This window comes from Mauremys mutica, chromosome 10 (assembly GCF_020497125.1).
Source record: "Mauremys mutica isolate MM-2020 ecotype Southern chromosome 10, ASM2049712v1, whole genome shotgun sequence".
Lineage (NCBI taxonomy): Eukaryota > Metazoa > Chordata > Testudines > Geoemydidae > Mauremys > Mauremys mutica.
In genome coordinates, this window is record NC_059081.1 from 32096384 (window position 1) to 32123689 (window position 27306).

The 27306-nt window shown below is 38.7% G+C and overlaps 1 protein-coding gene across 3 annotated transcripts in view; it reads right to left on the bottom strand.

Moving 5' to 3' along the window:
• RBMS1 (RNA binding motif single stranded interacting protein 1) overlaps positions 1-27306 on the bottom strand; it is a 198684-nt gene that overhangs the window by 70047 nt on the left and 101331 nt on the right. For all 3 annotated transcript variants that reach the window (XM_045032038.1, XM_045032039.1, XM_045032040.1), the window contains exon 2: positions 21306-21481. In XM_045032038.1, coding sequence (XP_044887973.1) covers positions 21306-21481 — 176 coding nt within the window. The remainder of the gene's footprint in view (positions 1-21305; positions 21482-27306) is intronic.

A 27306-nucleotide genomic window follows, 5' to 3' on the forward strand; every position in this document is an offset into this window, starting at 1 on the left:
GGTCAATGCCAGGTGACCCAGAGGGAGTGAACCTAACAGGCAATGATCAAGTGATCTCTCTCCTGCCATTCATCTCCACCCTCTGACAAACAGAGGCTAGGGACACCGTTCTTTAATTTCTCATAAACATGAAACTACTGACAGGGTGGTCCTGAGGTCATACGTTATTTATACCAGTTCCCACTTCCTACCAAAAAAAAATAAGTTTCCATGTGCTGAGGGAACATAAGGAGAGTTGGAGTTTAAGCAGCAAACTGTAAACTGAGAAAAAAATAATTTTCTGGTTTTTTTTTTTTTTTTTTTTTTTTTAAAACAGACCCTTCCACTCCAGGAACCCAACCTATTTTCTGCCAATTTAGTAGTCTGGTTTCCTTACAGTTTATGGAGCAGAAATACAAAGTGATTTGATCTTTGACTTCAGAAGTACATATGTAGTCTAAGTAATTGTGCCATACTTAAATTTTTTCAAATACTAACGTATGTGTCAATCAAAACATTTTTATCTTAATAGAACAGAAGTAAATATGTTATGACTAGGTAGAATTTGATATTATATTTTTTATAATACAGATGTTTAAAAATAAACATTTTTTCTATTTTTACCTATTTCGATGTTCACAGTTGCAGGAAATTATGGGGTTGAGGGGTCAGATAATTATTTAATGACAGTAGACTTTGAGATTCAAGATGTTAAAGCTTTATAACCATGAAAACACATTATCAACATAACATGTCAAAAAATATATACACACAATAAATGTCCTAACCGCCCCCCCCCCAAAAAAAACAAAACAAAACACCAACACTCTAGTAAGTTATCAAGCAGCATTTTCCCTACTTTGCTATAAATGTCAATCATCATCAATGGTCAGTTTGTGTGTATATGGTGAAATCAACATTTACAGATAAAACTCTAATCCTGCCAAACTTACATTCTACCATAAGATATTTGGTAGTAACATTTTCCTTTTTACATTATGCGAAATTGACAGCTTAGCAGAGTTTACTAAAAAGTTCAAAGTATATTTTTGTTTATATATGATAGGAGCTTTTCTATTTATTCTATGAATCTATTAAATATTCTGAGGGGGGCATGAATTTACATTTACTGGCCAATAAATAGTCTAATCACAAATGCTGGCCGATATTGAAAACTAGTACTCTTGTTATTTTATTGCATGCAAGTATTATCCAAAGCTGAATAATTCAGGTCAGTACAAACATCAAAAGCTACTTCTAATATCGCAAATATGCATTTTATGTTGATTAGGCAGCATTTTGTTCTATTTAGGAACACTATTTTTAAAGCAGATTAAATGTGCAGTTGTATGTGGATTATTATTAGACAGATCTATTTAGAAACCTACATACTACCATTATATTTTCAGTGTGGCACAATGCAGTTGGCAACTAACATAAGGTAGTTCTACAATCAAAAGATTGTAAACTTCCAAAACAAAGTCACTTGGTGAGGGTCATTTCTGTTATCTTATGAAAATATGTTTACAGCTACTCAGCAGCACTTACAGATGGTCAAACCAAATCTACAAATGCTATTTAATCAAATGTAAGAATATATATTGTTATCACACAAAATATCATCAGTAATTATTATTAGAAAAACCAAGTTAACATCAACCAGTCCCTATTCTTTCTTCCAGACTAATCAATATCTAGTTTAATAAACTCTTTGGAAAACTCAAACAACACAGATATAGAAAAATGATTTTCAAAAGACCTGGAATTCTTACCTGCTTACCTTTACAAAAAAGGTACAAAAATTCCTTATTTCATTATCAATAACAAAATCATAAATTAGAATCTATATTTTGCTACAGAATATTCACAACATATGCCTGTGTCCTAACTAGTTTAAAGGCATTTCAGTAGATGGAAGGGGCTTGCTGTTTCAGACAGCTATGCAGAATAAGTGTTCTAAGCACAAAATACACTTTAACGTAAAAAAAAGGATCTGAAAAGAATCCCAGTTTTGGGGGGAATGTGTGTGTGTGTGTGTGTGGGAGAGAGGCGTGTCAGTGCATTGTGGAAAGAAGCGTAAAAGCAAAGTGGTATTTATTTTAAAAAAAGCAAACCGTCTCACCCTGTTCTCTTACTTTAAGACTACAGAATTCACAGGAAGTATTTGTGAATTAGGACTAAAATGTTGAATAAAAGCTGCATTTCAAAATACCCCCCACCAAAAATGAAAGCCATTTATTAACAAATACAATAAACCAACTATAACATCGTTCATGTGGCTCATACCAGAAGTATAAAAAGAGAGAAAGAAAATAGAGTTCCGCATAAACTATAGAAAAACGAAACTCATTTGGAGGCAAAATGAAGAAGTACTCCTCAGGTTTAAGCAACTCAACCCTGGAGCGTTTTTATTACAGTCTGACAACTTCTTTTAGCTCTTGGTTTCCCGTCCACACGCGATCCCAAATCTACATAAGGAATGCGGAAGCTGAGAATTAAACAAGGTGGAATGCTAATATATGTTTACAGACAAGCATATGATAACTATGTAGACCTACACATGTGGATTTACCAATGCACGCTGCCCTAATCTGAAGGCAAGGAAACATTTGTATATTCAGTCATAAATTCTAGCAACCAAGTGATCTGAAAGCTAGTTGGGAAATGGAGTTAAAGGGAAATGGTCCATTTCGTAAAGCCCAGACTAAAAGCTCACCAGGAATAACTGAACAGACACAGAATGCAGTTAAAGAACATGCACCACCGTATGTAACCCTCTCCTTTCCCTTCATGCTCTAACCAGTCAAGATCAGCTGGAAAGCGTGAGCTGACGATTCCTAGATTTGTATATCTAAAGGCTGGTTATGGTACGTTGTCAGTGGAAGGCCTCTGAAAGCATGCCACACAAGTCAAAAGAAAGACCTACTGCCAGTTTGCGTGACTAAGATGACACAAAGCAGACTTAATGGGCCTTAGATCTGGTGCAGTGGTGTTCAAACCATTTTTAGGCAAAGGTACTCATTTGTTCTTAAATCAAGCTCTCATGAGGAGCTAAGTGACTTCAGCTCTGTTGGTAGGCAGGTGGGAATCCTTACTTGTTTAAATAATCTTTGATCCCTTTCAACTTTATGTGAACTGTAGTATATAACTAGATTAATGCCATAAATCTATTAGTAAAACATGCAGAACAATATATGCTCTGCTTTAAACTAGCCGTGGTATGATGGTACTTAACTCCTGATTAAAGGGCCTGTGAATTAACTTCAGACTAACATTATGGGGTTTCTGTTGTATCCATTAGCACTCTGATTATTTTCTTTAACGTCTAATAACTTAATGTCAATCTTACTGAAACTGCATTAAAAGGACAAGTTATTCTAAATCACTGCTTGAACCTCCACAGGCACCATTTCTTGTCACCTTAATAAGCTGGCACGTAGACTTGATTCTGACTTGGTACTGCTTCCCTGGTCTCAAATCACAGCTGTGCTGAATAGCAAATATCTCAGTTTCAACAGGGAAAAGGTTGGCTCTCAAGTAGTTCACCCCAGGGGTCAAAATACTGCAGCAGGGCATTTAAGTGCCTTTATGTTATTGAGCGGAAACATCAACTCTCATATTATTGATCATAATTGGGTGGCTCTGTTGCGAAGATGTCTGCAGTAGTCTTAAGTGCTGAGAGACTGGGGCAGAGGAATGTGCTTTTAGAAAAAATGCAATCCATCTGCTGCCCAATTTTAGATTCACAAGAGCAATCACTAGTTCTAACACAAAATCAAAAATGCAACCTGGGTTGTTGATGCATCAGGGTCATATTCAGTACCACTTCCTTAGTTTTACTCTGCTGAAGAAACACAAACTTGTGAATACTGATTAAAACAAGCAGGAGGCAGAGCTTGCTTTCTACAGTTTTGCAGCAAAAAGAAATGGTAGTTACTTAACTGGAAATTTGTTTTCTGTAACCTAGATATATACTGTTTCAGTTCAAATCACCATTATGCAGCTCTGGTCCCATTAGTCAAGTAATCTTAGCAAATCATTACTGAAGTCTTTTGGATCTACTACATTCTCAACCTAATTTTATTCTCAGATGACCACTCCATTGCTTGTGAAAGGATCAGCAGTGTGAACCGTCTCCCTTTAGGATACTAAATGACTATCTGAAAGAAACCAAAAGCTGAACATGAGGATGAATTACAGTGTATGAATCTTTGCTACTGAAGTGGTTGTCAGACTCTGAAGAGGGCATTGTCAAACTGGAAAACTTTGAACATGCTTGGATGAAAGCTACTCAGAAGTGGGGAAACATAATGGACAACACAATTTTATTGTATTTTATGATAGATAGATAGAATCCAGAGAAACTATGTGGACATGTGAGGAGGAACTAATTCTTCAACAACCCTGTAATGTCTGCATCCAGTGTCAGAAACCAACTCCTTAGGCTGTATCTAGGTCAGACTGCAGTTCTTCCTGCACACCCATAGGATCACTACAGAGGGGAAATGCTGTGTGGGAAGGCCAGGGAATGAACCTTGCAGATCAAATGACTCAGACCACAATATCTCAAAAAGTTTAGTAGCAATTAAACATCTAACAATGAACGCCAGTGAAAATGAGGTAGGATCAGAAGCTAAAAGAGAGAAGTTAAAAATTACTTAGACAAGTTAGATGTTTTCACGTCACCAGGGCCTATTAAATGCATCCTAGAATACGCAAGGCGCTGACTCAGGAGATAACTGAGCCATTGGCAATTATCTTTGCAAAGTCATGTAAGGCGGGTGAGATTCCAGAGGACTGGAAAAGGGCAAATATAGTGCCAATCTATAAAAAAAAAAGAGAATAAGAACAACCTGGGGAATTACAAACCAGTCAGCTTAACTTCAGTAGCTGGAAAGATAATGGAGCAACTAATCAGGCAGTCAATTTGCAAACACCTAAAAGATAACAAGGTGCTAAGTAACAGTCAGCATGGATTTGTCAAGAACAAACCATGTTTAAGCAACCTAATAGTTTTCTTTGACAAGGTAACAAGCCTTGTGGATGCCGCAGTTGGAGGGGGAAAGAGACAGATGTGGTATATATTGACTTTAGTTAAGGCTTTTGATACTGGCTTGCATGATCTTCTCATAAAACAAACTAGAGAAATACAAACTAGATGGAGCATAGGGTGGGTGCACAACTGGTTGGAAAACCGTTCTCAGAAAGTCAAGCTGGAAGGACATATTGAGTGTGGTACCGCAGGGATCAGTTCCGGGTCCGGTTCTGTTCAGTATCTTCATCACTTATAAAGTTGGTGGACGATACCAAGCTGGGAGGGGTTGCGAGTGCTTTGGGGGATAGGATTAAAATTCAAAATGACCTGGACAAACTGGAGAAATGGTCTGAAATAAATAGGATGAAATTCAATATGGACAGATGCAATACTCCACTTAGGAAGGAACAATCAGTTGCACACATACAAAATGGGAAATGACTGTCTAGGATCAAAAGCTAAATATGAGGCAACAGTGTAAAACTGTTGCAAAAACGCCAAACATCATTCCAGGAGTGTCATAAGGAAGACATAAGAAGTAATTCTTCTGCTCTGCTCCATACTAATTAGGCCTCAACTGAAGTACTGTGTCTGGGTGCCTCCTTTCAGGCAAGATGTGGATAAATTGGAGAAAGTCCAGAGAAGAGCAACAAAAATGATTAAAGGTCTAGAAAACATGACCCATGAGGGAAGATTGAAAATATTAGATTTGTTTAGTCTGGAGAAGAGAAGATTGAGGCAGGACATCATAACAGTTTTCAAGTATATAAAAGGTTGTTACAAGAAGGAGGGCGAAAAATTGTTCTCTTTAACCTTTGAGGACAGGACAAGAAGCAATGGGCTTAAACTGCAGCAAGGGCAATTTAGGTTAGACATTTGGAAAAAACTTCCTGGCAGGGTGGTTAAGCACTGAAATAAATTGCCTGAAAAGGTTGTGGAATCTCCATCATTGGAGATTTTTAAGAGCAGGTTAGCCAAACCCCTGTCAGGAATGGTCTAGATAATACTTAGTCCTTCCTTGAGTGCAGGGGACTGGTCTAGATGACCTCTCAAGGTCCCTTCTGATCCTACAATTCTATGAATTCAGTGATTTTTTTCAAAAGCTGTTCCAGGGATTAAAATAACCCATACCTTTCAAAGTATAATATGAAACGCAATTACAGTGAAGGGAAGAAACCACAAATTCACAGATTACTGGGTCAATAAGAGAGATCTGCAAGCAAATTAAAGCTTAGTGAGAAAGGACTGGGGCTGTCTTTTATACCACACTATATTGCCAGAACATCAGAGGGTGAAGAAATTGACAGTCAGATGTTCTTCTGAAACCCCTAGTTGGGATGACCTCAGCAAGGAGAATGCTAGGGAATTGCCTGCCAGAAAAATAAAGGAGAGCAGTTATTGCCAAGTTCTGACCTCTGCCACTACAGCAAAGCAACTTGAGGGAAAAATCCTGAGTATGTGTCTTCCATACTAAAGGCGATCAAACTTAGGGTTGTCAAAATGAGACAAACAAGGATGAGCAGAAGAGAACTCTCTTGGATTCAGCAGAGATAGGAATCACTGACTCAAGCACCTACTATGACACTGTCCTCAAGACACTAAGATGTCTGCTACCCTAGAAGCACATTATTTCTCCATTCACAGAATCACTAACCCATAGCTTTTTGCCTTAAAACCTGGTGGGCCTCTCCTCCCTTTGCAGCAGAGATTTAAACAAGTGTCTGGATTCTCTACAGCTGCGCTGTTTAAGTGAACCAGAATGTATGCTCTGCACTAAATGACTGTACACCAATGGGCTACTTCTCCAGCCCAGCATAAATCCATACCACACCAGTATATTTTAGGGCCTTGCCTCAGGACACAATTTATTAGTTAGAAGAACTTAGGCAAAGTACCAAAATAAAGCATTTTCTTTGCCCAACATGGGCTATAATTGCCTGAGGCTTCCCCACCCCTCGCCGCTCAGCCAGAGCCCAGACCCAGCAATTCCCATGGTAGTCTTTCTACACCCTGAAGTTCTCACTCCTCAAGCCTCCTGGGACCTATGGCTGGGTTCTTTCTCCTAACCCAGGGACTCCTGCCATTCTCCAGTTCAACTGACCTCTTTATAAGGACTAGGTGCTCTTCAAGCCATCACCTGACCCCTAACTCCACAGCCTCAGCTGATAAGCCACAGGTGGGGCTGGGCCCGTCTCCCCTTAAAAGGGCTAGTCACCCTGCAACAGTTACACTTTTCAAAATAATTTGACAAAGAGCATTTTGTGATCCTGCATCCTTGATTGTATCATCCTATTTGTTCACATACTTGCTCATCTGCAAAATTCTGTAATGTGCAGAGGCTGTCCCTGATTTTAAGGAGAATTAGTGAAGTTTGTCTGCATAAGCAATTAAAGAAATTGATGGAAATAATCCTAAAATTCCCCATGGAACAAAATAACACACAGCTCATCTGGGAAGAAGCAGAAAACTGATCTTGAGTCTCTTTGCATCATTTTTATATTGGCATAGCATTGTATAGTCAAGTGGCATGATTTTCAACGAGTTACTCATGATTAATATCAGTGTAAGAAACAGCAGAATCAGGCCCAGCAGTCTGACATCAATAAACATTTAAAATACTTTAATTCTATATGCAAGCATACAAAGGTTCATAAACCTCAGAGATACAAAACCTGCCATCTACTTTACAGGTGCAGAAGTCTATTTTGCAGCAGAACTAGCATGGTTCTACTATGCTGGCGGGAGTGAGAGGTATAGGGTGGTAAGTAACTGAAATAATCACACATGGGTTACACACACCCCATACACAAGCCATTGATCCATAAAGGAGCTCTGTACAGTATTATACAGAGAGATGTGATGTGGGGCAGGAGGATCAGATACTACATGGCTCTTCCCACCCCCCACCACGCTGGAGGGGAAAGAATGCTTATAGTACAGAAGTGACATGCAGAAACTCTGCTACCACTCTGACCTTGAGAGGAGGACTGCTCTCTCACTTTACCTCGGACAGTTTCCAAGCACCCAGCCAAATTATTCAGGCTGAATGCTATGGAGAAGATTTTTGCCTTAGTGTACGTGCAACAAGGGAGTGCGAGGGGAGACAGTGAGCATGCAGTTCAACTGGCACTGAGCTTTTATACTGCTTAAATGCCAAGCCTTTTGCAACAGAGACCCAACATTAGTTTGATAGCAAACTGAGGAGTCTTCTTGCTCCCATTACAACCAAAGGGAATGGTAGGCTCTTGCAGGTGGTGATCAGTGCTTTCCAGGATTAGGCCCTTGGGATCATACTGCAAATATATAACAAGCAAAAATTAAGGCTGCTGTTCTCTTGTGGGAATATTATTTTTGTACACACACACACACACACACCATTTGTTAACATGGAGTGAAACAAGCTAAGATGCCAGTTCAAAAGGATGGGAAAAAAAAGGGGGGGGCAGAAAAGAAAGCATGATGATATGAAATATTATTTATATCCAAATCCTAAATGTCGTCTTTTTAAAAATAAAACATCATTAACTACAATGTATTTTAAAGCAGCATGTCTTTCTATACACATAAGATACAAAAAATTAACATTCTTCAGAATAAAAAGGTCACAATTCTTTGCCCAAAATATATGCCAGTGTCGTTCTAATATGAGAGGTTAAGAGGGAACTTTTGGTACCAACTTAAATTAAAAACAAGCGAAAGAACAAGATAAATATTTTGCAGAGGATCTGATCTCAGCAAATCAGTGTATTTCAAAGCTTTTTCTCTGGGAAAAATGGAGTTGGATTCTAAACTAGATGAAAGAGAGGACATGGAAACAACAGGATAAAAGTGCAGAACACACATGGCAATTTATTTTTGTTACTAAAGTCATGATCCTGCAACCCATTGCACAAGTACCCCTTACTCACATGAGCTGCCCCACTTACTTCAGTGAAACTGTTTGTGTGAGTAAAGGTTACAAGAACAGTCTCCAAAATCAGCTGTTTCATTTTATCATCATCACAAATGATTCTTTTACATTTCCTGTTCTGTAACATTTGGCATTCCAATTAATTTTTTTCTCTGTACTGTATATCTGTTTGCAAGCATTAATATTTTAAATGGCAGGGTGTTAGCTACATTCCAGAGGGGGGGGGAATTCTATAGCTTTGATTTGCGTCAGGAGTTGTTTAAATTACACCAATGCAAGAGGCACTGTTTTGAATGTCATTACAAGATAGAATGGTAGGGTTTGTGGGAAAGATTTCAAGCTCTGGGTTAACATTTTATACCATACTTTGAAGATAATTTACAGTTTTCTTTCCACTTCCTCAGTAACAAAGGACAGTCAGAGCTGGCAGGGCCTGAATTTGCTCATTTATTTACATTTGCTGTTCTTTTTAAATGCAAAAAACATTCCAATAATTAATTTTTCATTTTGCTTATGATTTGGGCATAGGGTTATTTTATCAAACCTACCGAGCGTGCTGAACATTAGCAATGCTGCATTAAAATCCCCCTAATAAAATGTTACCAATACAAATAATTGGTCTTAGAATGTGACAAGAGAAAACTGTTCACTTTTCTCCTTCACAGGGCTGGATAATTTTAACATTACATCGTTCAGACTTTAGTAGAATGAGCCTTTTACAATGTGGGTAACAAGACAACTATTGTTTCAAAGACTTAAGTGAAACTGCATTGGAGCCTAAGCTGTATTTGATTTTAAAATCTTGTTCTCATATGTGACCTCCTTTTCTTTACAGAAAACTGCCCCTATTGTTGTCAAGATAGCAGTCTGAAAGTTCATGTGGGGAGAATCCAACTCAGAGTCCAAGCTGTGAAGCACTTTTGAAGAGAGTGTCTGTAGCTGAAAATGACTGTGTCTGAATCTTCGGATCATGCTGGATAGCTTATGGAGAAGTGACAGTTTTTGGAATCAGCTGTCCGGAGCCAGCTAAACTGATTGTTTTAATGCTTGTTAACATTTATAGTAGCCTACATTGCTGCTACTTACTTAGGATCATGTTCCCATATCCCACATGAGGCCAGACCACACCCTGCCACGGAAAAACCTCCAAGAAGGGTCCCTGGGGAAAAATATATCATAAGCTGCTCCTCGCAGATTTTTCCCTAAGCTCTTCTGTAGGGGAGAAGGATTGCCCCTCCACAGAATGAAAGCCTGTGGATCCCATAGCATGTGCAGTTCTCAATATCAATTCTCTCCTACTTGAGATCCTCAGCTGAGTGGCTGCAGACCACTGTAGCCAGTGCTTCCTTCACCAGCAGCTGACTTTGAAACATAAAGAGTGAATTCCTCTCCCATAGTCCATGCCTCACCCTGCATCAGAACCCTGACCCCACAGATGACTTTCCATGGGATGCGGCCTGGAGTGGAGTGCTGAGGAAGTGGCTGACTCCCACTTCTGTGAGCAAAGAACAAGCTGTGCATGATGACTCATCCACATGTGGATATCGCTGAAGGGTGGGAACAACTGGACCCAGGGTTGCCAATGTGCTGTTGCCATCAAAGGAAATTCTGACTCAGGCTGTCAAAATTATTATTTGACTTATTCTTACATCTAGAAGAAATTTAATCACCACAATGAAGATGGAGTTTACAATGGTCGCTCTATTAAGTTAAGATTTTACCTGCTTTTGCTTTAAACACAAAAGCCTCTCAGGAGGTGCACAGCACCTCAAAGGATCAGGCGTGAAATGACAACTCTCTCTTCCCTTCCGGGTCCTCCTTCAAGCTCCCCCTAAAAACACACAAAGCCTTTCAATAATAATCCACTAGAAGATATGAATCTAGAATTTAAAAAAACCATGCACCCATCAAGATTACTTTGAGAATGGGCCCTTATTTGATCATGCACTATAAACATCTTTCAACTTTACTTTCTGTCCAGTTAATATGTAAACACTTAGGAGAGGGGACCGCGTCTTCCTTCGTCTGTGCAATGTCAGTCCAGCCACTCATTAGAACCCACACAAGAAGCTTTGTTTGTTACAGTTAAATTTGCTCAAGTGTACTAGCAAATCACCACGTCACGGAAATTACCACTTAAGACAACATTAACACCTTATGCCAAGCACAATTCCCATGATATGCCACCCAAACGCCATTATTCACAAATGTCTCTACGCTGACCTGAAAAGATAACCCGTCAGGGATAAAGGCATTTCAGTCTCCGTCTCCCATCAGTCTTGGGCCTGTTTATTAAAAATGACAACAAGGCTCCTATAGAAATGAGGTCCCTTCTTTTTTCAACTAAACTCAGGTGAGAATCAGTGGCAACCACCAACAGACAGAATGAATGAAATACTAGTTTTAGAAAACAGACGGGTGAAGTGCCAGAGCAAGTGGAGAAGGCACAATTAAGAGAGCTATGTGTTGTAGACTCTGTGTTATATAAGGCCAACAGCAGCAGTCCTTGAAGAAGGAACACAGAGTAGCTGCTGGTACCAGACAGTATAACTGAACATCACAGTCATGTACTGTGGAGTTCTATTCTCCCCCCCCCCCCAAGTAAAAAGTAGAATAAAACTCTTCTATAAACAGGATGTTACTCATTTCTTGTCCAGAGATGTTTGCAATCAATCAATCAATAAAATAAATAAAAATCTCTTAAGAATGTTTTAAAAACCTCTCCCCCCCACACAACATATTTCACTATTCTGTTTAATTATAATGCAAAACGAATTGAAAGTTTCACTGCAACTATGAGATACAGACACACCTAGATTCATATATTACAAGACCAGAAGGGACCACTGTGATCATCTAGCCTGACTTCCTGTATGACACAGACCACAGAACTTCCCCAAAATAATTCCTAAAGAGTATCTTTTAGAAAAAAATACAATCTGGACTTAAAAGTTGTCAGTAATGGAGAATCCACCACAACCCTTGGTAAATTGATGTTAAAAATGTACACCTTATTTCCAGTCTGAATTCATCAAGCTTTAACTTCCAACCACTGAATGGTGTTACAACTTTCTCGGCTAGACTGAAAATCCCTTTATTAAATATTTGTTTCCCATGTAGATACTCAGACTAATCGAGTCACTCCTTTATCTATTTAACTTAACAAAAAGAAGCTTGGCTCAAGAAACTCTGTCATTATAGTCTCTAGACCAAAAGGAAAGGAGTGAATAACTAAGTGGAGAAAAAGGAATACAGGAGAATTTACAGGACGGGAAGATACTCAGAGAAAATACTTTTGTGAATTTAGCTTTTAATTCCCCCATTTCCTTGAACTGTATAACCATTAAAAATCTGAATGAGATATACAAGGTTCTTTAAAGATTGTGATCAGAGAGAACACCTTTCTGAATGAGTTAAAAACAAAAACAGAATTGGTAAAGCTGTTCACTATATCCCAACCACATCTATCTCCTAATGAACTTCACTGTTTAAAAAAAAAAAGAAAAAAAAAAAAGATGTCTGTGCTGATCTTAACTGACTGGAGTGGCAGCAGCTCCCTCCTACAGTAAATCTTAAAACTCTAATTCACATCACATCAATACTGAACGTAAACGATCAGAGCAGACAAATGACAACCCAATCAGAGGTCATAATCACATAGCAGCAAAGAACAGTGAAGCACAAGCACGTCAAATGGCTGGTCACATGACAAGTTTCAGTTATAAAATTATATTAATATTTCTTTTTGCACATTTTTGGATGCTCTTGACCAAAACAAAAAAATATTAAAACTAGTCAACAAAAATCTTAGATTGTGAAAACAAAGCTGTCTACCAAATCTGATTCTATCATTTCAATATGAACAGGCTCCTTCCAGGAAAACAGTTTTAGTTACCTCTCTGCCACAATGCTCAATTTTTAAAGTTGTGCAGCTACTTTTTTGCTGAAACAAATGCTTAAAATAAAAACTCTACAAGATTTATGTTTTCCCATGTACATGTAAAACAAGGTCAACCATTACAAGATTGTGTTTCAATGTTCTGACCATCCTGGAACAGAACAATGGTCTGCAGTGGTAATTATATCACTAATTTTATTATCTTAAACCAGCTGCTTTCCTAGTTGTAATCCAATTAAACATCTACATAATATTCACTACAACAACAACATAATAAGGAGGAAGTCCTAAGTGAAGCTATCCAGAGCAAAAATGGTTTAAAAATATATTAAACTAGTTTGTGAACAATTTGATGTAAGCGATGCAGTGCTACCAACCAGGCTTGGAACTGAACATACCTAAACTGGTCTGGCCTGGTGATTTAGGCTGCACTGGAATAGAAGAAATTTAAGTTCAGCAGCAATAGTTAAATGCTCTTCCTGGGATTATGGAGCATCAATGAGGAGGAAGGTGGTCTGCTGCATTACTCTCTGTACCCCCATCCTGAATTAGTGATGTAATGCAGTGGTCCGCAGACTTTTCAGGGTCAGCCCCTCCCCCCCCCCCCGCACCCTAGCAAGTGGCTGGGCGCAGAGCTGCAGCCTGGGCCTGCCACACCCCCTTGAACACTCCTCTGCACCCTCCAGAGTTTGGGGACCTCTGATATAATGGCAGCAGAAGAGGACCTGGGACCTTTCAGATCTTCCTGCTGAAGATGATGCAACACCGCAGAGGAGAGTGGCAGGTAAACTGTAGGCAAAAAGAAAGAGGAGGATGAAGGGCTGAGCAACCATGTGGATTGGGCATAAAGGTCACAAGTGGTAAGGCACGGTTCACACTGAGATGCTTGAAAGCACCTAGAGTACATGTCAGAGCAAGTTACCAATTACGGGCTGAATCCTGCAAGCTCTGGCTCACATGAGTGGACCGTAATCCCATCAGTAGTCTCACTCAAGTCAGTGTGACTGCTGGTATGAGTAAAAGTTTGCAATTTCAGATCCTCATACATTAACTGTAAACTGTAAGTAGTGAGCTTGCATAACAGCGCCCAAATAAAAGCTATACAAGCCCCATATAATGTATTCTGTAGTACAAAAACCAGCACAGCGCACTTCCACCAGCTACTTCTGCACTGAAGGAGAGGGAATAAAATGAGATCCAGATGGTACCACCCCTGTAATCCCAGAACTGTGCAGTGGAGATCCATTCCAGGGCATGAGAACCTATGTGGCACTCCCAGCCATATGGGATTGGGGAAAGAAACTGCAGGAAGGAGCCAGCCAGAAACTGAAGACAGCAGAACAGCTGCAAAAACAGTTCATGTAGGGACAGACAGAGACTCATGATATCATCACTGCTTTCTGCAGTTTTCACTGTGAGCATTCTCTCGCCTGGGCTGATTGGCTGTTTGCTCCAACTCCTCCTGTTTCCCCCCTTCCTTTGTCTTTCCACTTAACTAATATCCTCCTAACGTAACATCACCCCAACCACCCTATATACTGAAAACATGACAACATTTGCCAGCCATCACATTGATCACGCTGTTTGTATGTTACATTCATTTCCTCTGCCCTCCATCTGTATCGTCTATTTATATTGTAAACTCTTGGGGGCAGGAGCAGTCTATTGCAGATTTTCACAGGTGCCTAGCACAATGGGACCCTGTTCCCAGATGACCCCTAGGCACTACCCTAATAAACATGATAAACATTTTACTTTTTCAATATTTCTGCCCCTAGCAGACCAGATGTTTTTGCTTTTACATTGCATGATTGGAATAGTAGGCTTGTGTTTAAATGACCTATTCAGAAATGTAGGTTTTTCATTTTCAATGGAAATGCCACTAATACCATCTGAAAATATCTGCATTCCCAGGCGATCCACCTTCACAAAAAGTACAATACGCTGTTTCAATCTGGCAGGAAGAGGACAAGCTGCTCCTACTGGTATGTTGTTAAAAGGGCCAGAGGAAAGGAGGTAGGGAATAGCAGATTTCTATAGTGGGGAAAATATTGGCCAAAAAAAAAAATAAAAATACCATACTTCTCAAAAAATCATCAAGGCATTATTTAAAGTGGTGCATAAATGAATACAATTTACATATATACTATAGTGCCTCACTGCAAATAGAACAACAAGCTCTACCGTTCTGTAGTTAGAGAAGAGCTTTCTATAGCAACTTCCCAAAAGAATGTAATCAAAATAAAAACCACCCTTCATGTTCATCACTGCCAGCTCCTCAATGCCAGAACTGAACTTACTGAATGAAGCCATGAGAAGAAAAACAGTCTTTATACCACCAGAACCACATATGCAATTTTATAGAAGAATCTGTACAGTGACTTAAATACTCTGATTAATTATATTTAAAGATTGGTTATTTTGCTATAAAATAATCCCAATTGAATATAACTTTTCAATATTACAGTATAATGTGCAAAGCTGTTTTGGAAAGCAAAATAAAAATCGGTATGCATGACATGTAGCTAGTGCTCTAACTGTAGTTTATTTGGACGCTTAAAACATCTATATATAGCATAATAAATTATGTGTAACTGTTTATTTTATGGACAAAATTAACTCCTCTCTCCACGAGGCCTGAAGAAATGGGCATAGCACAAAGAATTAAGTAGGAGTTTGTGGATGGAATTCAGCTCGTAGGATCAAGGCAGGCTATGAGACTACAGATTAATCCTTCCACACCAGGTTTCTAGATCCTGGATCTGCCGAAGAGTGCATCTATTAGGCCACTTCCTAACCTACTCACCACACATCTATTAACAGCTGTGAGCCAGAGGGGAAACCACTTCTGCAACATGCAGGTATACTGTGGACTCTGCACTCACACACCTTGCTCAAGACTATCCCTGGAGTTTGACAGCTCAGGGGACTTTGCGTGGGCCTTCTTGTAAGAGAGTGAATTCCATCCTATAAAGGGAAATTGTCCAGTTAAAATTATTACAGGTGTTTCTAATAACATCTTGAATTATAAGAACAACCAACATTTAAGGATCTAAGGTAAGATCTTGATTCCTTTAGCATCAATGGCAGCTTTGCCCCTGACTTTAATGGTCAAGGATTTCACTCCTGGTTTATTTTGTATTTGACTCAGTCTGAACAAAGAAAACAGACAATCAGTTTCACTTTGTGGCTTTTATGTGACAGCACAATGATGCAGTGTTTTGTTGTAAACACTTCAAGGAAAGGTCTGAATACACATAAAAATCTGTTTTCAGTTAATCAAATCAAACACACCACATTTTTACTAATTTTATGGTCTATAATAAATAAATAAATGAAAATACTGTTTTTCCTGAAAGCAGCCTGGCAATATCTGTTTAATAAAAATTTTTAAATAAAGTGTGAGTAATTTATGTTGGATTAATATAAACTGAGTTAGACAAGACAAAAACAGAATTTCTCTTGATTTCTCATTTACCAAGTGCATGTTAAAGGTTGTTTAAGAAGTTTTTAGCAGTTATAAGATCGGTAAGTGGCAAGGAAGCCCCAGTGGAGCAGCTGGATATTGCAAAATCCAGTTTGGAAACTAAATACCATGTCTCCCAACTACTTCCTGGAAGGCTCTACAGTTTAGACAGAATTGTAGAAAGTGAGAATTTGGCATGTGGAACTTTCCATAATTCATAAAAGTGAGCCTCTAATACTAAGCCTCTGAATCAGGAGAGTCTTGTTTCCAGATGATAGAACCAACATCAACTCCAGTTGTTAAAGGGCTATGTTGGCAGAGAAGCCTACGGGTTTTAATAAAACCATGCAGATTTTTGGTCAAATGTTCCAAATCTTGGATTTTAAAATCTTCTGGAAATCTCACTTGGTTCCACAGCAGAAATGGAGACTTGAGATAGGACATTCTCCTCTTCTAACACAGGAATCTCTTACCAGAGAAATTCCTCATAGAAACCAAACTCACAGAAGCTTCGTCTATCCTCAGGGGCCTCAAGCTCACATTTGTCTTGCGAACAAAAAAGGCAAGAGCCAGCAGCTCATGAACTGCAGCTAGGTACAGAATAGTTATCCCAGAATAGGTTCTGTAGCGAAGACATATCCAAAGATCATTCTATAATGAACTACAGATTGAGCAAATAATTCAGAACCTTTGCCCAATTCAAGAGGCAAAGAACAAAATCAGAAAGAGATCATATTTTTTTTCTGTGATTGCCAGAAATACATACACACACACACACACACACACACACACACACACACACAAACTGGGGAAGCTCTGAGAGAGATAAGAGAAGTCTGCTCAAGATGACAAAATGTTTAAAGTTATTAAGTGCTTCCTGATACCAGTCAGCTACTGAAGAGAAGCAACAACCCCTTCAATCTCAACTTGGAGGATCCTGAATGTGCTTCTGTATTGTTTTTAAAAAACATTTTTTTTTAAAAAGGGGAAAAAAAACCCTCTTCTACCATACCTGTATCTAGAATGAGTTAAATCTCAGAGAAGTCATCTTCATGTGCAAGGCTGTAGTATTTCATAATTTATGAATGGCTCCTTTCACAAAATTAATTATCTGCTCCATTTTTAGTAAGATTTATGAGAATCTTTTTCTGTTTGGAATATGTCCAAATGGAGCCAGTTTATTCTTTCAGGACATACACTATAATAAGTCTAATTTTCTTCTGTTAGGTGGCCCAGTTCTTTCATTATAATCACAAGAAACAGTGAGTATTATCCCGAAAGCATGAAGTTTTATTTTTTGCAATAAATGTAAAATTTCTCAAACCAGAAGTATGTAATTTTCTCTCAATAAAAATTTCATTTTTCTAAATTAAGTGTAATTTTTTTTTTCGCTCCACAGATACAATATTCAGCCATGAAGATTTGGAAGTGTTATAGTAATATCTTTCAAACAAACCAGTCCTTAATAAAAAATTATTTTGAAAATCTAAAACTCTAAAGTTCTTCTGACCATATGATGTCAAGAAAGAAAGAAAGAGCTATTATACAGTTACTAGATTTTTATATTCTTGTTTTCTCCCCTTTACCCACCCATAACCCCACATCCCTACCACTTTTTGCCGTGGTAGCCCAGGATTTTTAATTATGCTATCTTTGCATATAATTTGATCTGAAGTGAATATAAAGACTACAGGAATAAAGGACACTGCCTGTTTAAGAAAATGAGAAGAACAAAATTATGAGAAATGGGACAAAAATGCCACAACAAAACACTGCTGGAAGGAGGTAGACAACTGGTAGTAATATTTGGTAGTGGCTGGCAGGAACTATTGCTGAGCAGGTAAACAATGTTAGGAGGGATATGGATGTGGCAGAAGAGAAAGAGAAAGAACAGTAAGAAGAGAGGACCTGTGAGCCTGATGTTTACAGCGATGCCAAAATTTTCAAAAACAGCCATTTATTTTAGATGCTGCAATTTTTGGGTACTCAATATCTTTGGGCCTGATTTTTTAGAAGTGCTGAGCACTTTGACAGGAGTTGTAAGTATTTAGATCTATCCAACTGAATATACCTTCCTGTAACAGGAAGCTGATGAGCTATTTGAGGAGGGAGGAGATCACGGAAATACACCAGCATTGTGCAGCCACTATTTGGGAAGAGGACAAGTGGTGTCCTTGAAACAGGCATGCCATGAGGGAGGTGTGAAGAACTTCTGAGAGCGAGCAGCCATAAAGGCAGCTATGGATTGGTACAGTCTCTGGAATAACTAATTCTGGACTCATTTCCATCAGTGAAAATGACAAGAATACTGGCATAACATATGTTGATCTAATTAGTATAAAACAAAGCTTCAATCAACTTACCTGCACTACCCACACTACTTAAGGAAAAAAAAGTAAAATAAACTTCAGTAAGATTATTGACAGTTATATGGGCACCAAAATTGATCAAAGAACCCTGTTTTTATAAGAGGGAGCAAGAAGGGGGGAAACCCAGCCCTTCTTAAAATAGAGTCTCTACTTGCATATGGGAGAACAAGGACTCAAAAAAATAAAGAAGTGAACAAATGTCATGTATGTATTTAAATTGTACCTTCTGAACATAATTTGAAAATCTGGAAACTGTGAGGTCATTTAGACTTTGGAATACAGCTTAGAGAATGTGGCGAAAGCTCCATCACTGGGATAATGAAATACAGAAGAGAACATTCAAAGACATAATACAGAGAACAATCCTGCCTTGCCAGAAAAATTGACAAGATCAACTAATATGAGTGATTAGGCTGGAAAGATTTATTTTTATCTGTAAGTGTCAGTAAAGGTTGATTCCACCACATACGCACACAATTTTTTCACATCGATAACAACTGAAATTTATAGACAAAGTCAGAAAAATGTTGCTTGAGAACTTAGTCTCATTTAAGGATATTTACTTTGCATATTGTAACATGATATTGACAATTTGGGTTTTAATGTTTATAAAGCTTCTACCTTTTGAATCTGAATGCCTACTGGCATTAATTATTGGCTGATATCTCCGCCCATAATTTCACAGCAACTGTGAAAATTTAAAATAGATAAAAATAGAAAAAATGCTTAAAAACATAGATATTATCCATTGAAATTATAAATCAAATTCTATCAAACCTAAATATGACCCCTCCAGATTTAATGTACTGTATTTTCCGCACTATAAGGCGCACCGGATTATAAGGCGCAGTCTCAATTACGGGATCTATTTCTGTACTTAACCCATACATAAGGCGCACCGGATTATAAGGCGCATGCTAAAACATACGGTCTACAAAAAAAGGTAACGGTGTTCATAGTGTAGTAAAAAGGTAACGGAAGCAAAACAGTGAGTTTAGTTGAACTTTATTCTACTATTTAACAATACACTCACATTATTTTTTAATCAATCTTCTCCCACAAATCCATCAAAGTCATTGATGTTGAATTCTTTCGCAGCTGCTCTATTCCCATTTACAACCGCGTAACTGATAGCCTGTAGTTTGAATTGTGCCTCGTAAGCATGTCTCTTCACTGGTGCCATTTTCGGGGGTCCTTAGACAAACAAATGTTGTTTTGCAGCATACCGGTAGTATACCTACCGGAGGAGTGGAGAAGGTAAACGTACGTACTGTACGTATTACGTAATGTTCTCTGATTGGTTTATCGCTGCCAGCGTACGTAGTTTACGTATTACGTCCCTGTGTCAGCGAAAAATGGTCCGACAGTCAATCAAGCAAAGCGCTTACCAAAGTCGCACAACAACATTTTTACAGATTTTGGAACTCAGTGCACACATAAGGCGCACCGGATTATAAGACGCACGGCCAATTTTTGAGAAAATTTAAGGCTCTTAGGTGCGCCTTATAGTGCGGAAAATACGGTACATGAATTTATGAAATTACAGATAGAATGGCAAAAAAGTTGTGCTAAAGTACAAATCAACAGCCCAGCACCTATTTTTCCAGAGTGTCATCTAATGGTTCAAATAAACTGGGAGCCAGGACTTAGGGTTCTTTTCCTGGCTGTGTTGCTGACTAGAGGTGTGACCAGGGACAAGTCTTTTGACATATCCTCATTTACTAATCTGTTAAATGGGGGACAAAAGCTTGTGTAATTAATAAGGTTATTTGAGGTTCAATCAGTGTTTGAGATTCTCAAAGAGGTTCCTTATACATCTAAACTATTGAAGTGTACTCTTGCAGGAATGAAAAATTAGGGGCTTTCCTTGTTTACCAGATAGCCTGTAAGTTTCAGTTTCCACTTTCCATCAGTGAATTTTACAGGCATAATATTTTGTTTCAATAATAGTCTAGCAAGTGTGTTGTGAATCTTTACATTTTTTCATTTTTTAGAAAGTCAATGTAGCAGTCAAGAATTATACGTTCCAGAGAAGAAACGTGATTTAAAAAAAAATAGTGTAAATAACATAATTACACACCCACACCATATTCAGAAATGCCCAAAATGAATGGATTTATACAATAACCCATTGATACAAACTTTGCTCAACAGTGTTGTCTGAAAAAAGAATCTTTAGGTTATGTCTACACAGCGGTTTTTAGCTCTGATGTAACTGCACTATAGCAAACCCCTAGTACAATCATACAGCACTAGTGTAAATCCTAGTTTGAAATTGGTGAAAGCTGCCCCAGTGCAAGTTTACACTGGTGCAGCTTTATTACACTAGAGGTTTGTCTTGGTGCAGCTACATTCGTTGCTAACGGAAAAGATCTTAATCACATGCTTTTAAAAACAAGCTACACAATTGTTTGATAATTTTCAAATGTTTTTAAATTTTTGTGATTACAGCAGATAAACAAGCAGTCAGGAGTATGGGTGTCCATGGTTTTTAAATCAGGAACCTGGGATACATGTCTTTACTATATATTTAGTCTGTTCTCTGCTTCTGAAGGTGCCACACACGCTCAGCTCCTACTGATTTCAAAAGCTGACATTTTGCATCACATTGCAGTTTTAAAAGACTGAATTTTAAGTGTAGTACTTACGGTTGGCATAGTTTTACCAGGTCCTGGTCAGTGGTGTTTGGAGGCAGTCCTCTTATGTAAAGGTTTGTTTTACTTAATTGATCCCAACCTGAGTTGCTGCTGCTACTGCTGTTGTTATTACTGCTGGTGGTGCTGGGACTAGGAGGAGCCATTGGGTGGGATGGTACAATGGACGGCTGCAAAATAAAGACAGAGCGAATTGTCAGAATGAAATACAGACTAATTGCAGAACGAACAGAACATTTGCCACTCTGAACATGTTAACTCTGTGCAGTTACTCGTATTCTAAATACACCCATTTTCACCATATTTGGCATGGGATCATTAGGCGTACTCTAATACACAGAATAATAAATCTCCAACAATCTAAGTGCAGGACACTGATTCATAATACATATACCCTCTGCACGTCTTCTGGATCTCTCTTTCCGGGCTGTTCTGATCAGGACACCTCTCAGGATTAGGATTAAAATGGCCTGGGCTCCCAGGAGATAGGGGAGAGGAGGGGTGGCAGCCATGATAGTGAGTCTCATGCCGGTAGACTCCATATGATCTCTTATTTTCCCCCTAAAGTCTCTTTCTTTAAAGATGCCAAAAAGAGAGTGGCGAGTGAAATAACCCTTCCCCCTCATTATTTTGTCCACCAGTTAAGCCTAATATGGGATACATCAATTTTGGTCCATTAATTCCTGGTTTCACATTTTCCGTTATTCTGAAGCATGATTTTAACATTGTGCTTGATCATATCAGTGGGCCTTTTTGTTGGGTTAATCCAGTTTTTCTTTCTCTTTTTCATATCTTTTCCCATCGACATTTATTATAGGGTATTGTGACATCTTACAAACTGTCACACACTTATTTACAGTGAGCTCACAACTAGAGTAAATTTGTACTTCTAATGACAACAGAACTATAGAAATATTAAATTTCATAGCAAAAAATCCTTCTTTATCACTCTTGCCTCTGCGTACCTTACACAGATTGATTTATCCTCTTAAGTCCCCTGCATAGTAGGGAAGTGTTTTTATTATGTCACTATTTTACAGACAGAAAACAAAGGTTACAGGCCAGATTTTTAAACGTATCTAAGCACCAGGCGTGCCTATGTGACTAATTCCTACTAATTTCAGTGTTTTTGAAATACTTCGAGAATCTCAGATAAAGAGCTCATATAAATCCAAATTATTAAAGTTTCAGTGGGAGTTAGGAACCAAGGCATGGTGAAATACCACTAGGCACCTCTCAGCATCTTTAGGCACCTAAATACTTTTTTAATAATCTAGCCCTAAGTGACCTGCCTATAGTCCTACAGAAAGCAAGTGGCTGAGCTGGGAACTGATTTCAGAACTCCCGAATCCTAATCCTGTGCCTAAATCACAGCACAATATGACACAATATAACCAGAAAGGAATTCCCTTACAAAAAAGTATGCGATATTGTAATTGAAGAACATTTTAATGCATATGCATAGACATGGGGCAGAGCTACGGTTACATATGTAAATTCCATAAATTGCAAGGTTTACCCTGGTAGAGTGTGTCCACAAGGCAGAGCCCCTTTCCTGCAAAACTTCAGAGCACCACAGCTTGGGAAGGTAGCAGTAAAGAGTCACAATAGATTAGGATGGAAGAAAAGTGAACAAAAGTGAATTCTAATATAGATTTGGAGGTGGACACTTAGGACACGAGAAGAGTGAAACTATTCAGGAGTCATGGGAGGTGGGGGAAGCGAGGCATGCTGTTGTAAGCAGAGAAAAATATCAGCTATAAGCATACCTTTGTAGCTAATAATAATTGTATTTCTCTCTTTTTATAAAATATCAAATTTCTTTTGAAAGATTTACATTTTGAGTTCAAGTCTTGACCCAAAGTTTTGTCCAGGCATGATTCAAAATTGGAAAGAAATTACACCCACCCTTTAAATTTGTAATGGAAACCCTGAGGGATTCTAACTGTAGCATCACTATACATGCAGTTAGAGCATACTGCTTCCACTAACGCAAAGCAATTTTTTAGGGTTGTAAGCTATGCACAAAGGAATTAACTTTAGAAAATTTTCATACTGCACTAAAAGCTAGGCTTGCATAATACTATTCTCTTCCCTAAATCGGTCTCTTTTGAAAGGTACACTAATGTGTAAGTTGACGAAAGATACAATTGTTCTGTTTAAAGTTTCATAGTCAACTGCTTTCCTCATATTATATTATACACACACAACTTCCACTGAAATCAGTCACACCCATGCATATACGTATTAGGCCAAAATTTGGCTCTTAGATGGCAATTATAATATACACATATAGTAAATAGAAACTATTTTCAATGCTTTTTTGTGTGCGCTTTGTATATAATTTAGATAATAAAATCTTGTTATATTATGAAGAATGTAAACACTATAAGGGGGGGGCCAAACCGGGCTCTTTTACAGTTAAAGTGCAGCTTGTGGAGCTCCCTACATCTCCTCATCCACCTACCAGACCGGGGGCGGGGGGCGCGGGAGAGCTTGGGACCGCTGCTTTGCATCAGGGTGATGGAGTAGGGGCTTCTGCCCAGCAGGGAGGGAGGTCTCAGGGCTTCTGCCCAGCAGGGCATGCCTCTCGGGGCTTGGGACTTCAGCAGGAGCAGGGCTGAAGCCCCGAGTCCAGGCAGGTACCTCCTGTGGAGCTGAAGCCTCATCAGGTGTGTCCCAGCTCTCAAAATTCAGAAGATTGTCGCTTGCAGCTCAGAGGGTCAGTAAGTTTGGCCACCCCAGCACTATAAACTGGATTGGGGGGGGGGGAGAACGATACCTCACTTACTAGTTTGTGGCAAGTGGAGAGTGAGTTTTTCCTCGTGAGTGCAGGGGGAAAAGTCCCAAGACACACATTTATGAAGAATTTAAGCTTTTTCTTAAATATGAAATTGCTTCTGGTCCTAGTGGTTATATTCAAATAGAAAGTGAATGTAAGTCTATGCAGTGTTGTGTTCCTAAAGCTACAGACTGCTTTCAGGGGCTGCCAGTTTCTTCTAACTTTACCCACCTCAAAATGCTTTACAATTACAGATGTTCAAAAGAGTGACTTAGAAACACACAATCACTGAATTAAAGGGCCAGTGACATCTTAAAACCATATACTGTAAGCAAATTTCTTTACCTATTTTATTAGTAACGCTGTTAAATTAATGAAATAACTGAAAAAGTAAAATTAATTTGCTACTATTTACACTCTTTATTTACTTCTTATACTACTCTTAGCATGTACAATGAGAAATCAATTATGCTAGTTTCACTTTTGTTTGTTGCTAGTTTTACTTTCAAATTCTTATTGTTGCGTAGCTTAGGTTTGACACACTGTTGGGAAATGTGTTTGCTTAATAGCAGATTTTATTAACAATAACTGCAAATGTTTCAATTGGTTTTAGGTTTTATAAAAGCTTATTTTACAAAACAAATTCTGCTCCAAATTAAAATGGAGTCTCTTTAAGAGCAGCAGCTGATCTAGTGATATGAACTTAAACATTTTGCAATGTGATTTTTAAACTGGAATCTACAAGGCAACACATTAATTCCTAATGTTCCTATAGGAACATTTTTCCTATTAAAATGAATTACAGGCTCTTAAAATTAAAGCTAAATCAGTGTAAATGATTAATAAAGCTGAAGAATAGATGGTCTTTGCTGTGTAGTGACAATACCTCTTTTCATTATAAATGTCATCCCCAGTCCACATTGGTTTACCATTTCCTTCCTACTACTCATTCCCAGAACTAATCAGCTATTAGACTTTTCCCCAGGAGTTTCCTCTATATCCCCTTCAGCACACACTGACTCACCTTCTACGTAAAATAGGTCACTCTGTTGCTATACTGTGCCTCCGTTTCATTGGTGAGAATCTTCAAAGCCCTCAGAGCCTCACTCAGAGACCCTACTGCTAATCCTTCACAACCTCACCCTGAGAGCAGTGATCAATGGAAAAGTTACAGGTAATGGTCACTAAGGTGAAATTTTCCAAGGCTGAGCATTACCAGTGGAAGGCCCTCATCTGAGGAAGGCAAAGCCTTTGCTCCTCTTATGTGATTGTGAAATGTCATCCTTTTTGACACAGGCAGTCCCTCTGTAACAGCAGAATTGCCTGTCAGCTTTTCCTCTGGATATAAAAAACAAACAACAGGAATAGTCGGAGAATCATAAAAGTGTAGGACCGTAAGGGACCTCGAGATCTTCTAGTCCAGTTCCCTGCACTCAAGACAGGACTAAGTATTATCTAGACCATCTATGACTGGTGTTTGTCTAACCTGTTCTTAAAAACCTCCAATGATGGGAGATTCCACAACCACCCTAGGCAATGTACTGCAGTGCTTAACCACCCAGACAGTTAAGAAGTTTTTCCTAATGTCCAACCTAAACCTCCCTTGCTGCAAGTTAAGCCCATTGCTTCTTGTCCCATTCTCAGAGGTTAACAAGAAGAATTTTTCTCCCTCGTCCTTTTAAGCAACCTTATAACCATATGTAATCCCGAATAAGAAAGCAGCACAAAGTGATGGGAGTGTATGGTCTTTAGGACTGAACCATTATTTCTTTAATTTCATATACTAGATACTACAGTGATGGGTTCATTAGAAATTTATAAATAAACTCATCTGTATTTGAGGACTTGGGTCACAGCCATAATCATTTCAGACAAGGAGAAGTGGACTCCTTTCACAATCAAAGGGAAAGGTTGCTGTTTGGTGCTTCAAGATATTCCTTTGACCCAGGAGTCCAGCAGACTGCCCTTTAGTACTCCCTGTCTCTAATTGCCCTGGGAAATTCAAACAAGGGGACTTGAACCTGAATATCCCGCATGTTGACACAGAATGCTACTCCTGTCCCAGCCATCTATAGCTCTCTAATTTAATTCAGACTATAAAAGCATGTTTATGGAGTTGAATATCGCGTATTTAATTATATTTTACTGTTTAATTGATATGCTCCATGTGGGGTGGAGGGGGGGGGGAGAAGATCACATTTTAAATAAAAGTCTTTTTTATGTTGTTTAATAGAAGTACAGATTGTAAGTTACTTACAGCACACACAAGGTGCCTGTTTTAGTCTAAAATGCCACTTGGATGGTTCTAGAGAATCTTGTCGTTGGTATTCAGCTAGTTATAGTCAAGGAATTACGTATGAAGTATCTACCACTTAATCCACTTAAAATATCGGGCTGATGAAAGGTAGGTAGGTTGATATAATATACAAATTGGTATTGATGCAAAATTACTGAACTGTGTGTGTGCGCGCATGCAGATGGGTGGGGTGAATCTAATTAAATGATACCTATCCAGAACCTTTCAGGTGTAATGTTATTAAACTGGAGGATGAAATCCTTGGTCCACAGTTTAGGTAAAGCTTCACATGCACAAAGATGCCTTGGACTGAGGGAAATGGAACATGTCCTATCCAGTGAAGTACTAAATTATTATCCTTTACTCAAAAGCAATCAATGAGCTAACAGGAGGAGGTTGGAAATAGGATGCATGTTCTGTGCTAAAAATAAAGAGAAATTAGTCTGACTGCTCTCTGATGAAGACAGTTGACTGTTCCACTTTTTTATCAGCAAACACTGAACCCGGGCCATTGCATTCCAATGTGCTCCTTATCCCAACAAACTGGTGTCTGTAGTGAGGATTTCTCTGGGAGAGTCCCACAGGCTTCCCTTTAATTAATTTCCATCTTTCAACCACCCTCTCTGATGCAGTATGACAGATTGAGCAAAGGTGGTGATTTCTGGAAGTCTTTGGAGTCCAACTTCCACTGAGGAAAAGAATACCCAATGGATGACACAGAAGGACCTGCTGTTGCAGTTTGCATCTTCTGTCCTCAGGCAGGCTCTCTGGCCCTCCCTGCAGTTTGTCAGCTCTCCGACACAGAGTCAGAAAACCAGCTGCTTTCTAAGCGCTTCCAGTACCCAACTCAATAGAAGGAGTTTTAGGAAGCTGGATCCTCTGGATCCTCTCACAGTTGAGGAAGTCCTCAGGCTTAC